A 16,537-nucleotide genomic window follows, 5' to 3' on the forward strand; every position below is an offset into this window, starting at 1 on the left:
GTGTGTTTAACCCATGCAAAGGGGTGTGGGCATATGTCAACACACACAAAACTAATTGCCAAAAATGGACAAGCAGAATTGACCACCAAAGACACACGCACATACAGTTAAGAGGACAGTAAATACTGAAAATGCAATATTTATGTATTTAAAAATGACACTTGTAGATAATATATGCTTTGCATATATCTTAGTTCTTGTAGTATGTTAAATGAGCCTATCACATGGCTAACAATGGGGCCGCTGCTTTATATAGATGCCCGCTCCATTATTACCAATTTCACACAAGTGTCAGTAATAATAAAATATGCAGATGCACTGGGGAGACTGTTCAGGTTGGGAGACTGAGGAAGGGGTGGACATCAGCCTTCTCTTGGGCTGAATGACTTGCTCCAAACACTCCACAGCAGTAGATGTGGTCTTAGGGGTGGCTGGAAAGCAAAGTCCAATAGCACAGTAACAAGTGGTGCAAATCTGTCAGGAGCTCCACACAAATCCCCCAGAAAAACATATTGTAGTCCAAGAAAAACAGCAGCACTCACCAATTCACAAAAGTTGCAGGTTTATTGGGACATCAAAGTGAAGAAAAGGACAACATTTCGGACCTCTAGTCCTTAGTCATGTCATGACATGACTAAGGACTAGAGGTCCGAAACATTGTCCTTTTCTTCACTTTGGTGTCCCAATAAACCAGCAACTTTTGTGCCTAGGGGCTGCTGGCTAAAGGTTCTACAACGGATCCAGAAATAAAAAAGTAAGTCCTAAGAAAATGATTAATTACATTTTACAATTATATATAGTTATATAATAACAACTAATTGCACTACTCATATATATGAGACCCGCTCCTTTAAATTCCCTGATTATCCAAATATACAGGGAGTGCAGAATTATTAGGCAAGTTGTATTTTTGAGGATTAATTTTATTATTGAACAACAACCGTGTTCTCAATGAACCCAAAAAACTCATTAATATCAAAGCTGAATAGTTTTGGAAGTAGTTTTTAGTTTGTTTTTAGTTATAGCTATTTTAGGGGAATATCTGTGTGTGCAGGTGACTATTACTGTGCATAATTATTAGGCAACTTAACAAAAAACAAATATATACCCATTTCAATTATTTATTTTTACCAGTGAAACCAATATAACATCTCAACATTCACAAATATACATTTCTGACATTCAAAAACAAAACAAAAACAAATCAGTGACCAATATAGCCACCTTTCTTTGCAAGGACACTCAAAAGCCTGCCATCCATGGATTCTGTCAGTGTTTTGATCTGTTCACCATCAACATTACGTGCAGCAGCAACCACAGCCTCCCAGACACTGTTCAGAGAGGTGTACTGTTTTCCCTCCTTGTAAATCTCACATTTGATGATGGACCACAGGTTCTCAATGGGGTTCAGATCAGGTGAACAAGGAGGCAATGTCATTAGATTTTCTTCTTTTATACCCTTTCTTGCCAGCCACGCTGTGGAGTACTTGGACGCGTGTGATGGAGAATTGTCCTGCATGAAAATCATGTTTTTCTTGAAGGATGAAGACTTCTTCCTGTACCACTGCTTGAAGAAGGTGTCTTCCAGAAACTGGCAGTAGGACTGGGAGTTGAGCTTGACTGCATCCTCAACCCGAAAAGGCCCCACAAGCTCATCTTTGATGATACCAGCCCAAACCAGTACTCCACCTCCACCTTGCTGGCATCTGAGTCGGACTGGAGCTCTCTGCCCTTTACCAATCAAGCCACGGGCCCATCCATCTGGCCCATCAAGACTCACTCTCATTTCATCAGTCCATAAAACCTTAAAAAAAATCAGTCTTGAGATATTTCTTGGCCCAGTCTTGACGTTTCAGCTTGTGTGTCTTGTTCAGTGGTGGTCGTCTTTCAGCCTTTCTTACCTTGGCCATGTCTCTGAGTATTGCACACCTTGTGCTTTTGGGCACTCCAGTGATGTTGCAGCTCTGAAATATGGCCAAACTAGTGGCAAGTGGCATCTTGGCAGCTGCACGCTTGACTTTTCTCAGTTCATGGGCAGTTATTTTGCGCCTTGGTTTTTCCACACGCTTCTTGTGACCCTGTTGACTATTTTGAAAGAAACGCTTGATTGTTCGATGATCACGCTTCAGAAGCTTTGCAATTTTAAGAGTGCTGCATCCCTCTGCAAGATATCTCACTATTTTTGACTTTTCTGAGCCTGTCAAGTCCTTCTTTTGACCCATTTTGCCAAAGGAAAGGAAGTTGCCTAATAATTATGCACACCTGATATAGGGTGTTGATGTCATTAGACCACACCCCTTCTCATTACAGAGATACACATCACCTAATATGCTTAATTGGTAGTAGGCTTTCAAGCCTATACAGCTTGGAGTATAACAACATGCATAAAGAGGATGATGTGGTCAAAATACTCATTTGCCTAATAATTCTGCACTCCCTGTATATCAGGAAAAATAGTGCACGGGTGAAAGAAAACATGAATTGTTTTACCTAAAGAGAAAAACTAGCTTCCCTATATCCTGCACCAGAGCATAAGGTCTAAATCATAACTGTATCAATATAGAAATTAACAACCTCCAATATGGGTCCTTAATTACTCATCAACATTGCAGCAGTTATATATATTCATATTATACAAAGAATAAAAAACAATACATGATTATACTAAGTATTTATTGCTACAGGAGATTTCACAGATTTAAATTACATATGTGAAGATAAGTGTGGGCCCACTTCAACTATTGGTATACCAAAGCAAGTCAGCTGACTAAAAATATATACATGAAAAAAAAGGGGGTTCCTTTTGAAAGGATAATTGTAACGTTCCACTCAGCTTATAATTGTAACTTTTGCACCACACTTCTTTACTTTGTTTCAATCTTCAGTGGGAGATTATGGCAAGGTATTGAACACTCACAGATATTTTTAATCCCACAGTCACAGCTTTGTATTCTTGTGTGTCTATGCAGCTTTCTGGATCAATTATTACTTATCCCAGATTCACAACTTATACCACATACAAACAAAAAACGCCTCACCAGGTAGGCGATTCTCTCTCCTTACTGCTTATTTGTTTCAAGCAGTCGCAGCTTCCGGATGAAGCCCTATTTTGACAGACCAATGAGGGTGAAACGCGCGTCGCTTGATGCAATCAGTTTGTGAGGGTAACAGCTGTACCCTCCATGTTGTTGCTTAACCGGAGATTTTGTATCACAGAGGTGGTCGAGTAGCGGGTACACTCACGGATGGAAACCGCCAAGTAGCGGAACAGAACGGAGGTCATTGACGACTGCAGTCCAGTAAGTCTAAACAACTATATTGAGGATCTCCAATCAAGGTAAGCGCAGTATTTATAACGCTGCGACTGCTTGAAACAAATAAGCAGTAAGGAGAGAGAATCGCCTACCTGGTGAGGCGTTTTTTGTTTGTATGTGGTATAAGCTGTGAATCTGGGATAAGTAATAATTGATCCAGAAAGCTGCATAGACACACAAGAATACAAAGCTGTGACTGTGGGATTAAAAATATCCGTGAGTGTTCAATACCTTGCCATAATCTCCCACTGAAGATTGAAACAAAGTAAAGAAGTGTGGTGCAAAAGTTACAATTATAAGCTGAGTGGAACGTTACAATTATCCTTTCAAAAGGAACCCCCTTTTTTTTCATGTATATATTTTTAGTCAGCTGACTTGCTTTGGTATACCAATAGTTGAAGTGGGCCCACACTTATCTTCACATATGTAATTTAAATCTGTGAAATCTCCTGTAGCAATAAATACTTAGTATAATCATGTATTGTTTTTTATTCTTTGTATAATATGAATATATATAACTGCTGCAATGTTGAGGAGTAATTAAGGACCCATATTGGAGGTTGTTAATTTCTATATTGATACAGTTATGATTTAGACCTTATGCTCTGGTGCAGGATATAGGGAAGCTAGTTTTTCTCTTTAGGTGAAACAATATATATATAAATATATATATATATATATATATATATTAAATCAATGCAAGCAGTAGTGAATTAATTCCCTTGACAACCAGTCGCAAAGGCAATCAGGAAGCATAATTTAACTATTTAAATGCCCAGAACATACACAACAGCAATTTATTCTGCACTTCCCTTACGGGCCTTATCAAAAGGTGACCTGAAAGTAGTAGACGGCCTCTTGCTTTGGGAGTTAAATAGGAGGAGACCCGTGAGTCTAAGGGCTAGATTTATCAAAGCCATACTCCTTCAATTCCGTCCAAAATAGCTCATACGAACTGATCGTCATATTCATCAAAGCACTCTGAGCCTATAATTGCGCAAATCTGAAAGAAACTTTGGGCTACATATATCAAAGGCTAGGCGAACTCTGAATGTGCTTCGCCTGTAACTGCGCCCCAGCTCGCCTCTGGAGAAGCGCACATGTGCGCCTGAATTTATAAAAAAAATAGACGTAACTTTGCGCAGGCGAGCTGGGCGTAATAATGATAAATTTCGCCTGTCGGAAACGGCATTTACTCCCTATTTATCACAGTACAGCCCTATAAATATTTACGCTGCCATGTTTTGATTATTAAAAAAGCGTTTTTTAAGTTAATATTTATATTATATAATGTTTCTGTGCTGTTTTTGACATATGTTGATAATTTAAGATTGCAAAAATAAATATATTAAAATATTGTTTATATATATATATATATATATATATATATATATATATATATATATATATATATATATATATATATATATATATATATATATATATATATATATATATATATATATATATATAAAAAAACTGTTGGTACCCATATGCGCCAGTGGAAGCGCATATTTCTGGCAATAACAGTCTCTTCTTGGCACTGAGCCTTTGAAAAATTAGTTAAAAGAAGAAAGTACTGCATCACAAGATGTAAAAGCATGTATTATAATGGTGTTCGCCTCAGTCTGCATGGCGAAATATACAAAACGCAATTGAAGCCGAAATTGCAGTTCCCTATCGGCGCAAAGCAATGATAAATAAGTAACAGGGCGTATTTGTAGGTCGAGCTGTTAAATTACAGCACTCGGGAGCGCGCCTGGGCGAATGCACGCTGAGTGCGAAGAAGTTTCTTTCAGATTTGCACAATTATAGGCGCAGAGTGCTTTGATGAATATGACGATCAGTTCGTATGAGCTATTTTGGACTGAATTAAAGGAGAATGGCTTTGATAAATCTAGCCCTTCTTCGCACTCAGTTTGCATTCGCCTAGGAGCACAGGCGCGCTCCCGAGTGCTACAATTTACATTAGTAATAGGCGTAATTTAACAGCCGACCTACAAATACGTCCAGTTTTTTATTTATCATTGCTTTGCGCCGATAGGGAACTGCAATTTCGGCTTCAATTGCGTGTTGTATATTTCGCCATGCAGACTGAGGGGAACACCATTATAATACATGCTTTTACATCTTGTGATGCAGTATTTTTTTCTTTTAACTAATTTTTCAAAGGCTCAGTGCCAAGAAGAGACTGTTATTGCCAGAAATTTGCGCTTCCACTGGCGCATATGGGTACTAACAGTTTTATTTTTATATATATATATATCTCGATATTTTAATATATTTATTTTTGCGATCTTAAATTATCAACATATGTCAAAAACAGCAAAAAACATTATATAATATAAATATAAGCTAAATATTAACTTAAAAAACGCTTTTTTAATAATCAAAACATTGCGGCGTAAATATTTATAAGGATGTACTGTGATAAATAGGGAGTAAATGCCGTTTACGACATGCAAAATTTATAATTAACCCCTTAAGGACCAGCGACGTACCCTGTATGTCACTGGCCTTTTTTGGGACTTGATTGTTTTATAGCGCGGTCTTGCCACCAGCATTGAGACTGCTCTATTCCACAAAACCTGCTGGAGGGAGGGTATTAATAGCGTCTTCTTCCTAGACTTGTGCTATTATGTCCTGAAAAAACCCTTAACGACCAGTGACATACAGGGTACATTGTGGTCATTAAGGGGTTAAGTACCAAGAACCCGGGGGGGGATCTTATATAATCATTAATACGCCTCAGCTCGCCTGCGCAAAGTTACGTCTATTTTTTTTATAAATTCAGGCACACATGTGCGCTTCTCAGGAGGCGAGCTGGGGCGCAGTTACAGGCGAAGCACATACAGAGTTCGCCTAGCCTTTGATAAATCTAGCCCTAAGTGCAGCATTGGAAATCACAAAAAAGAGAAGCATGGAAATGCTCTTCAGCTTTTCCACAACCAGCATGCTAGAGATTAAAATGACATTTCACTGCAGAGTAGGTCCTATTTTTAGGTTGCATGGTGCCTAGTGCTGAACATTTATCCAGCCAAGACGAATGCAATTCATAAAAGAATACACGCTTCCTCAGTAGGAATTGTAAACTCCATTACATACACATGCCCATGCATGCAAAACTGATAAAATGGAGGTTAAAACTAACTAAATGGCATTTAACAATGCAATTCAAGTCTACATAAAAATTTAAAGCAACTTTATTTATTTTTTTATAAAGCAGTATCAACATGTACACAGCGTAATATCCTATTGGCTGAATGGAGGGTTCTAACTGCATAGGCTCTTTTATAAAGCCGGTTTGAGTGCTATGTTTGTATTCACCTTATTTTACTCTTGAAAAAGTCTGAGTGTACTCAGACGAAACGTACATAGTTGTATTGCACCACCAGGAGTACTTTACTTATTTCCAGCACTCCGCATCCAGACTTGGTATTTACCGACCGAGACGTTTGTGCTTGGGCTGTGATTTCAAGTACAACACTGGAGGGATTGTTTTAAGTTTGAAACTGCTGTTTATTCTTTTAAACGTTTGTAAGTATGCACTGTGTGCTTACACTTATGGTACAATAAATTACCCTGCACTTGAATTGGGCTGCGCCTGTCTTCCTTTCCTTCGTAGTTCCTGATTGGGTGTCACTTGAGAGTACACACCCTGCACTACGGGCGGCAAACCATCCGGATTCAAACACAGAGGTTCCGGTATTATTGACTGGATTGATTGCACAGCAAATCTGTGGACCAACACGCTTTTTACTGAATCAAGAACAACCGGCTTCAATTTTCTACAGCTCTTGGGTCTCATCACTTTCTATGACTGAAGCACCGATACCGGTATTTTTTTGTCTTATTTTTTTTTATACCTTTAAAAATATTTTGGCTATATTTGTAAAAAAAAAAAAAAAAATCTCTAGAAAGCAAATCATATGTTAAACCTCAAACTCAGGATAAAATACTGAAAGTAGGATTATCATTTAGCAAAAATATGCATAGTTTCTAAATGTCTGGTGGTCAGGTATATCAAGCTATGCACCTATAAGTGTTACCATCATTTAATTTAAAAAAAAATGTTAATTGATGACGGGGAGTCCATAAAGAATCTCTGTGACCTTAAAGGGACACTCAAGTCAAAATTAAACTTCATGATTCAGATAGAGCAAGCAATTTTAAACAACTTTCCAATTTACTTCCATTAACAAAATGTGCACAGTCTTTTTATATTTACACTTTTTGAGTGACCAACTCCTACTGAGCATGTGCAAGAATTCACAGCATATACGTATATGCATTTGTGATTGGCTGATGGCTGTCACATGATACAGGGGGAGTGGAAATAGACATAACTTTGTAATTTATTAAACAAAAATCCACTACTCATTTGAAGTTCAGACTAAGTGCTATTGCATTGTCTTCTTATCATGTATTTGTTGATTATGCAAATCTACAGTGTTGACTGGTCCTTTAATGGTTGAGCCTGTTTAAACTGAGAAACTGACAGAGTCCTCCTAAGCTTTCTTGGGAGAGAATATTCTGAGGAAAAATCTTGATTTCTTGCCAAACCCTATAGGTTTTAAAGAACCTCGCCAAACCATATATTTTACTCAATTGATAACTCTTTATCTTTTAAGGATTAAAATAAAGGATGTATAGCTGTCAACAAGCTGTCTGTGCCCAGAACTAAAGAGACAGGTGCAAGACCCCTATATATATATATGATATAAGAAGCTTCTTAAATGGATATAAAAAAATAAAAACATGGGTTTTCATGATTCAGATAGTGCATGGATTTTTAAGCAACTTTCTAATTTACTCCTTTTATCAAATTTTCTTTGCTCTCTTTGTATCTTTATTTTTGGTTCAGCACCCTGGGTAGCCCTTGCTGATTGGTGGCTACATTTAGCTACCAATCAGCAAGCGCTACCCAGGTGCTGAACCAAAATTTGACTGGCTTCTAAGCTTACATTCCTGCTTTTCCAAATAAAAGATACCAGGAGAATGAAGAAAAATTGATAAGAGTGATCTACAGTCCTGGCCAAAAGTTTTGAGAATTACACAAATATTAATTTTGTCTGCGGCTTCAGTGTTTTAAGACCTTTTTGTTAGATGTTACTATGGTATACTGAAGTATAATTACAAGCATTTCATAAGTGTCAAAGGCTTTTATTGACAATTGCATTATGTTTATGCAAAGAGTCAATATTTGCAGTGTTGACCCTTTTTTCCCCCCAAGATCTCTGCAATTTGCCCTGGCATGCTGTCAATCCACTTCTGGGCCACATCCTGACCTTCTTCCAAAATCAATGCTTGGAGTTTGTCAGAATTTGTGGGGGGGGGGGGGGGGTTGTTCACCCGCATCTTGAGGATTGACCACACGTTCTCAATGGGATTAAGGTCTGGGAAGTTTCCTAGCCATGGACCGATCATTTTGATGTTTTGTTCCCCAAGTAACTTCGTTATCCCCTTTGCCTTATGGCAAGGTGCTCCATCATACTGGAAAAGGCATTGTTCATCACCAAACTGTTCTTGGATAGTTGGGAGAAGTTGCTCTTGGAGGATGTTTTTGTACCATTCTTTATTTATTGCTGTGTTCTTAGGCAAAATTGTGAGTGAGCGCACTCCCTTGGCTGAGGAGCAAGCCCACACATGAATGATCTCAGGATGCTTTACTGTTGGCATGACACAGAACTGATGGTAGAACTCACATTTTCTTCTCCGGACAAGGTTTTTCGGATGCCCCAAACAATCGGAAAAGGGATTCATCAGGGAAAATTACTTAACCCCACTCCTCAGTATTCCAATCCCTGTACCTTTTGCAGCCTATCAGTCTGTCCCTGATGTTTTTCCTGGAGAGAAGTAGCTTTTCTGTTGCTCTTCTTGACACCAGGCCATCCTCCAAAAGTCTTTGTCTTACTGTGCGTGCAGATGCACTCACACCTGCCTGCTGCCATTCCTGAGCAAGCTCTGCACTGGTGGTGCCCCGATCCCGCAGCTGAATCGACTTTAGGAGATGGTCCTGGCACTTGCTGGACTTTCTTGGGCACCCCGAAGCCTTTTTCACAACAATTGAACTTCTCTCCTTGAAGTTCTTGGTGATCTGATAAATAGTTGATATATGTGCAACCTTAGTAGCAGCAATATCCTTGCCTGTGAATCCCTTTTTGTGCAAAGCAATGATGACTGCATGTTTTTCCTTGCGAGTGGTCTACAGCCTTGTCCTCGTAAACACGGACATGTCTGCTGGTCCTTTTGTGGCTGGGCTAAAATGCAATGGAAATGTTTTTTTGGGGATTAAAGGGTCATGAAACCCAACATTTTTATTTTGTGATTCAGATAGAGAATACAAATTTTAAACAACTTTCGAATTTGCTTCTATTATCTAATTTGTTTTATTCTCATTTGTTGAGGGAGCAGTAATGCACTACTGGTTTCTAACTGAACACACGGGTGAGCCAATGACAATCGGTATATATATACACCGGTATATGCAGCCACCAATCAGCAGCTAGAACCTAGGTTCTTTACTGCTCCTGAGCTTACTTAGATAAACCTTTCAGAAAAGGATAACAAGAAAAGGAAGCAAATTAAAAGAAAGAAGTAAATTGGAAAGTTATTTCAAATTGTATTCTCTATCTGAATCAAGAAAGAAAAATGTTGTGTTTCGTGTCCCTTTAAGTTCATTTTCATGGCAAAGAGGAACTTTGCAAATTATTACAATTAATCTGATCACTCTTTATAACATTCTGGCATATATGCAAATTGCCATCATAAAAACTGAGGCAGCAGACTTTGTGAAAATTAATATTTGTGTCATTATTAAATCTTTTGGCCAGGACTGTAGAAAGTTGCATAAAATTGCATGCTCTATCTGAATCATGAAAGAAAACATTTCGGTTTCATATCCCTTTAACAATAGATTTCAAAATGGCTTCCATTTACACTATAAGTTTATCACATGTTATCTAGTAGGAACTGATCTCATAGTCTGATTTAAAATAACTTATTTTACACTTTAATTTAAAGTGAAGGTCAGTTTTTACTAGATAAACACCACCTATGTAAACATTATAATAACTATTACAGTCGCTAAGATAATTTAAAAAAAAAAGTCAATTATAGATTAATAAAATATATATATATATATATATATATAAAACCTTAGTTTCGTATTTTTACTCCTCCCCCGATCCACTTCCTTTTTTGGCACTAGTGACGTAGCGAGCGTTTCAACATGCCCGCCGCGTCACTTCCAAGCTTGTGCACAAGACTAGTTTTCAAAATGCACATGCGTATTGTAACAGCATTCGCGCATGCATGGCAATTTTCAAGAATATAGCACTGTAACATTGTATTCACACGAAACAAGTTTCAGTGTTAGTTGGGAACGCAATTGTGACAAGCAATAAATATTTATAATACATCTAAGAGATTATTCGATTAACTTATGATCTGCAATTTCAAATGTTAGTAACTAAAAAAAATATATTAAGAGTATTATTATAATTTAATATGTAAGATCAAATATAATTACAATATTTATTATAAACATAATCTACATTTCCTTGCTTTATTCTTGTTAGAATATGACTATGGTGTTAGATAGTGAATATTGCACAGATATGGATGATTACAAACGGCAAAGTTATTTCACTTCCTTTCTTCTCTTGCGCGCAATAGTACTGATTGAGTCAACGTATGGAAGGCAAGCATACAGCGTAATACGCATATCATGCACGAGCATGAAGTAGATGACGAGAGCCGCATTTACACGCATGCGCAATTGTTACAGATGACGTGGGTAGAAAGGGGCAGGACGCCACGGGGGAAGTAAAGGAATTGAATATAACAAGAAAAAAAACTGTCAATCAAATGAGGGAAGATGTTGGGCGGACATTTTTGGTGAAACGGAGGGTAATAGTAAATTAAAAAGACAGAAATATTTTTGACGTTTTTGATCAATGAACATGATGCTGATTTTACATGTAAATGATAATACTAGTATCGAGTGAGGCAGACTTGACCTTCACTTTAATGTGAAAAGACTAGAAAAAGTACAATAAAGTGTAAATACTCCTAACCAACTCTTAATAGATCAAAAAACATATCAGCAAAGGTCTTGCACAAATTTTCAAGGTACTAAGTAATTTGGTAAAAAAAATAAATAATAATAAATAAATAAATGCATTTAAAAAGGGAAGTCATCTTTCCCCATAGCCAAAATGCAATTGTAATTCTTCTCTTTTAAAAGGACATGAAAGTCAAAATTGAACTTTCACGGTTCATGTAGAGTGTGTAATTTACAGAGACTGTACTTCTAGTATCAAATGTATTTTGTTCTTTTGGTACTCTTTGTTGAAAAGCATTCCAAGGTAGGCTCAGGAACAGCAATGCACTACTGAGAGCTGCTGGCTGGTGATTGGTGGCTACACACATGCCTCCTGTCACTAGGTCATCAAAACTCCCAGCAGTGCATTGTTTCTCTGGAGTTGACGTAAGCTGTAAAATGTAACCACTTTGTAGGGGTTAAACAGTTATATGCAAGCAACTGTAAAATATTAAACGTGCAAAAAAAAAATGCTCAGTGTCTTAGAACATTTTAAGTCCCTTTGCATAACCGAAAATAAATCCAAACAATTATTAAAACAACTGGACACTGATCACCACAAGTACTAGGTTACACAAATTAAAGGCACATTCTTATGTCACAATGACATGCGCTGATTTGTCAGACTATGTAATATTAGTATCACATACTGGAAGCACTGCTAGGGAGCTACAACATATTACACCTTCTGGCCAGGAAACAGGCTTTAAAAGGGATACTAACCCCAAATTTTTTCTTTCATGATTCAGATAGAGCATGCAATTTTAAACAACTTTCTAATTTACTCCTATTAAATTTTCTTTGTTTTCATGTTATCTTGATTTGAAAAAGCAGTAATGAAAGCCGAGGAGCTGGCCCATTTTTAGTTCAGCACCTTGGTAGAGCTTGCCGATTGGTTTGCTACATTTAGCCACAAATCAGCAAGTGCTACCCAGGTGCTGAACAAAAAATGGGCTGGCTCTAAAGCTTATAGTACTGCTTTTTCAAATCAAGATAGAATGAGAACAAAGAAAAATTGATAATAGGAGTAAATTAGAAAGTTGCTTAAAATCTCATGCTCTATCTGAATCACGAAATAAACAAATTGGGATTAGTATCCCTTTAACTAAAGGATATTATAGTTTAATCTCAGTTAATAATTTTCAAATTGTGTTTGCAATATCTCAGTAAGTAAAATATTTTCTTTAGGGCTGCCAGCTCGGCCATGTTTTCCTGGACCCGTATGAGTTACACATGCTGCAGGGTGTGCAGGGAGGAATATGAATAGTGCTGTCCATAAACACAATAAATGCTCCTTCCTGTTCACCCTGCAGCATGTGTAACTCATAAGTGTCCAGGAATACATGGCTGAGATGGCAACCCTAATAACTACACATATTTTTCAGTTATTTCTTTTTAATGTCTATGTACAAGTGATGATTGCAATCAAATTTCTCCATTTCTGGAATACATAAATATTAACAATGGTTTAATGTTGCCTTTTCCTTAACAGAGAGCTCTTAGTGGTCAACAGATACTCATTTGCACTGGGTTGACATCCAGCGACTAAGGCAGTTAAACCCAGACAAGCATAAAATAAATAAAATACATATAATCAATGTATCATCAGCATTGACTGCACTGTATTCTCATCCTTTGGTTTCACCAACAAAAAATATAAAATACATTTTTCAACAAAACACAATTTTTACTACCACTGTAAATTAAATGGATAACTTACTATTAGTAGCTTCTACATTTTCTTCCAATTTGCAGAATGATTTTAGCTCTGATACCACCCATGCCACAAGCTTTGTGTATTCAGGAGAGTGGACTCCCACGGATGCCGCTTCATTCAAAGCTCCATCTTCCATCAGCGACCCTTTATAACTGGGGTGAGAAAACAGATAGGAACATAGCGTTACACTGGAAATATTTAAATGTATAAAATACAATTATATTTTACATTCTAATAAGCAGTAAAAGAAGAAGACAGATCTTCATGCTTGGATTATAACAGATGGTTTATGTGATTAAGGATGTAACTTTAAACAAAAAAATCTCTATTTTGTGTTTTATATATATATACAAAAACAAAACATATATAACTTTCCTGTCAGGATTTTGGAGGTGTGTCCCTCTCCACCAATACAATAATTGTAGTTATCACTTATAACCAGTTAAAGTGAATGTAAAGTTGAATGAATGAGTGCCCGGTTTTTAAAAATACTATTAAAAACAGGGGCACTTTCATTCATTAAACTTTACATTGCAGCGTTTTTTGTTTTTTTTAATATACTTATATTTTTCTTCAGCAAACCGGCGATACTCTGCCCGCAGCTCCTCTGTACTTACCTCAGCAATGACGAAATCGGATTCCTCCAATCATGGCGTGCACCCCAGAGAGTCCATCCCGTGAAGCCACGCCATGATTGGAGGAAGCCGATTTTGTCATTGAGGTGCTAAGTACAGCATGAGAAGCGGCCGAAGAGATCGCTGGTCTGGTTTTGCTAAAGAAAAAGGTAAGTATTTAAGAAAAACGCTGCAATTTAAAGTTTAATGAATGAAAGTGCACCCTGTTTTTAATAGTATTTTTAAAAACCAAGCACTCATTTATTTAACTTTACATTGACTTTAATGGCACAGGAGTGTATGAGGTAAACATTGGCTGCATGTTAAACCCTTTTGCAGGGAATAAACATGAGAGAAAACAATTTGTTTAAATAATAAAATGCTGTAATGAAATTGGTGTTGCACTAGAGCGCACATATAGGCTTTTACACTGCATAAAGAATTCAATATTCTATTACAAAGTGGATTGAAAAGAAAAGAAAGTACAAATTTATAAGCACACTTAGGACAAGATTTATTATGAAGTGAATGCCCTGATCAGTTGTAGTCCTGCTCATTTGAGCCTGCAACTTATATTTATGAATATAACTGGAGTTTGTGGATAAAAATCCCCCCCGGATTCATTTGATTTGGGTAATTGGCAAGTCCTACTCTAATGCAATAGGTTGCGTGAGGGTAGGGGGCGGTATTGCACAAGAGTTCTCTCATGCAATGATAAATATGGAGAACACATTTGACCCAAGATTTGTGATAAGATGCGGAAAGGTTCACAACATGTAAATCCTGTCCACTTGCAAATTGATCAATCTTACCCTTACTCACTTAAATTAGTACATTAAACAATACATTAGGAAACTATGGAATAAAAAAACACCACTGCTATGGGGTTAAATACAAAGTAAAAGTCAAGCATCTGGTTGGTCCATTATCCAACTGTGCTGCTCTAGACATGTCCTTCTCATGAGTGGCAGTTCATTGTACCTGTGAACTTTATTTTAAAACAGAATAAAAGGCAGGCAAACCACTCTGCATCATGTACACCAGGTCTGTCGAACAATACAGTCCAAGTATCATAATGTGACCCTCCTTATATGATCTGGTATTTAATTTCACAAACTAATTACTGTACTTTGAAATAGGGTATTATCTTGAAGTAATAGTATCTTAAAGCAACATTAGCCCTTTTAAAGTTGAGTGTGTGCACTGATTGAAATGAAAATTCAGAGGGAAATAAAAAGGATTTAGGAAAATTCCTGACAATTGGAAAAGATATTACTGCATGTGTACTGGCCTAACATTACCAGACAGGCAGATATTTGTCTGCATAGATGCACAAGATACAATTCCGTTTAGAAGTATATGATACACTGATGTTCTGGTTTATAGCATGTGTACCATTTGCTCCCCATCTCTGCAAGTTAAAAGCAAAGTCTAAAGTGACCCTTTAGATGAAGCTGTTAGGCTTCCATAGAAAACACTAAAATCCCTCTAGATATACAGTAGATTATCCCATACCCTAAGTCCTCCAGGGACTCCAAAATATCACTCTCCATGATGTCACAGTCCATGACGTCAACACTGGGAAATACCGGCGGCGATGGGAAGCTGCAAAATCACAGTTGTTATTGGGGCGGTAGCTCTGGCAGCAGGGGGTGGTAACAGTCGCTAAGGGAGGGGACGAATGTTATATTTTTTAAGTCGGTAAAACGTCACCGGTGTCCACGTGCAACCGGTAACCTGCCCCGCTGCCTGGTCACTGTCAGCACATCCCCTCCCACAGCAACTGACAGCAGCGACAAGCTGCCGGGCTGGCAAATGCAAGGACCCCTGTCATTACTCCACCCAAACGACTATCTTTTAAACTGCCTGATATAAATGCGCATCAAATATATAAGTATCATCTATATTTTTTATGTCGGAAGTATGATATTTATTGATTTTTACACCATTTTTTTAAACGGTTCTCCAGTTTGTTCGGTATCAAAGTAAAGTAGAAATTAACGTTCACAAGCAGTCAGGGGAAATCAAGGATAGCCGAAAGCCTCTAAGGACTCGATTTTGCCAAGTAACACGTGGAGAGGAAGTGAGCGTAAGTCACGTGTGTGTAGTGCAGCAGCTGCTAGTGCCTATATAACTTGATCGTTTAACTTGCCTGTTTTATTTACAGCTTAGATGAACTTGTAATTTTATTTTTTTTAAAAAGGTAAAATCTGAGTTTAGCGTTCTAAATTATTTTCTCGACTCAGTATCGCATTATTTTACTTCAAAAATTGGTAAGGGGATTCAGAAGAGGGCTACCAACAATACTGCAGTGTTTGTGTCTCCAGTAACAAAAAAAGGGGAGCCATATTTTGGGGTATAAAGTCCCTGTTTTCCCCATAGACTTTCCCCAGCCAGCAAGCTCTGCTCACCTACATGGATACATTGTATCAAACCCTCAGCCTACATGTTTTTATTTTATTTCTGCAGGTTTTTATACATTTGTAACTGTTTACTGTACACAGGCACTTAAAGCAGCCCTGTCAGTACCAAAAGTACAACCTGCAAAGAAAATAATGATCACACAGCACAGCCCTTTGGCTCACTGCCTGGTCACATTAAAGGGACAGGCAAAAACCCACACAGCCTTTAAAGGGTCAACTAGCACCACACTAGCACTCTTAACCCTTTCATGCACGCGATCGCAAGATTTCAATGATGGGATCGGTTCAAGGGGACGTCTCTGTGACGCTAGACACTCTCTCTAGACCGCGATCACATCATGGAAGCACCGTTGTCTTTAGGACAG

The 16,537-nt window shown here is 37.6% G+C and overlaps 1 protein-coding gene across 1 annotated transcript in view; it reads right to left on the reverse strand.

The window, feature by feature from the left end:
- Positions 1–15,562, reverse strand: part of FAM98A (family with sequence similarity 98 member A) — a 77,753-nt gene extending 62,191 nt beyond the window's left edge. Inside the window, exons 1-2 of the mRNA XM_053711868.1 lie at positions 15,265–15,562; positions 13,139–13,287 (exon numbers count right to left, since the gene is read on the reverse strand). Coding sequence (XP_053567843.1) covers positions 13,139–13,287; positions 15,265–15,317 — 202 coding nt within the window. The 5' untranslated portion in view covers positions 15,318–15,562. The remainder of the gene's footprint in view (positions 1–13,138; positions 13,288–15,264) is intronic.
- Between the last annotated feature and the right edge of the window lie 975 nt (positions 15,563–16,537).

This window comes from Bombina bombina, chromosome 4 (genome assembly GCF_027579735.1).
Source record: "Bombina bombina isolate aBomBom1 chromosome 4, aBomBom1.pri, whole genome shotgun sequence".
Classification (NCBI taxonomy): Eukaryota; Metazoa; Chordata; class Amphibia; order Anura; family Bombinatoridae; genus Bombina; species Bombina bombina.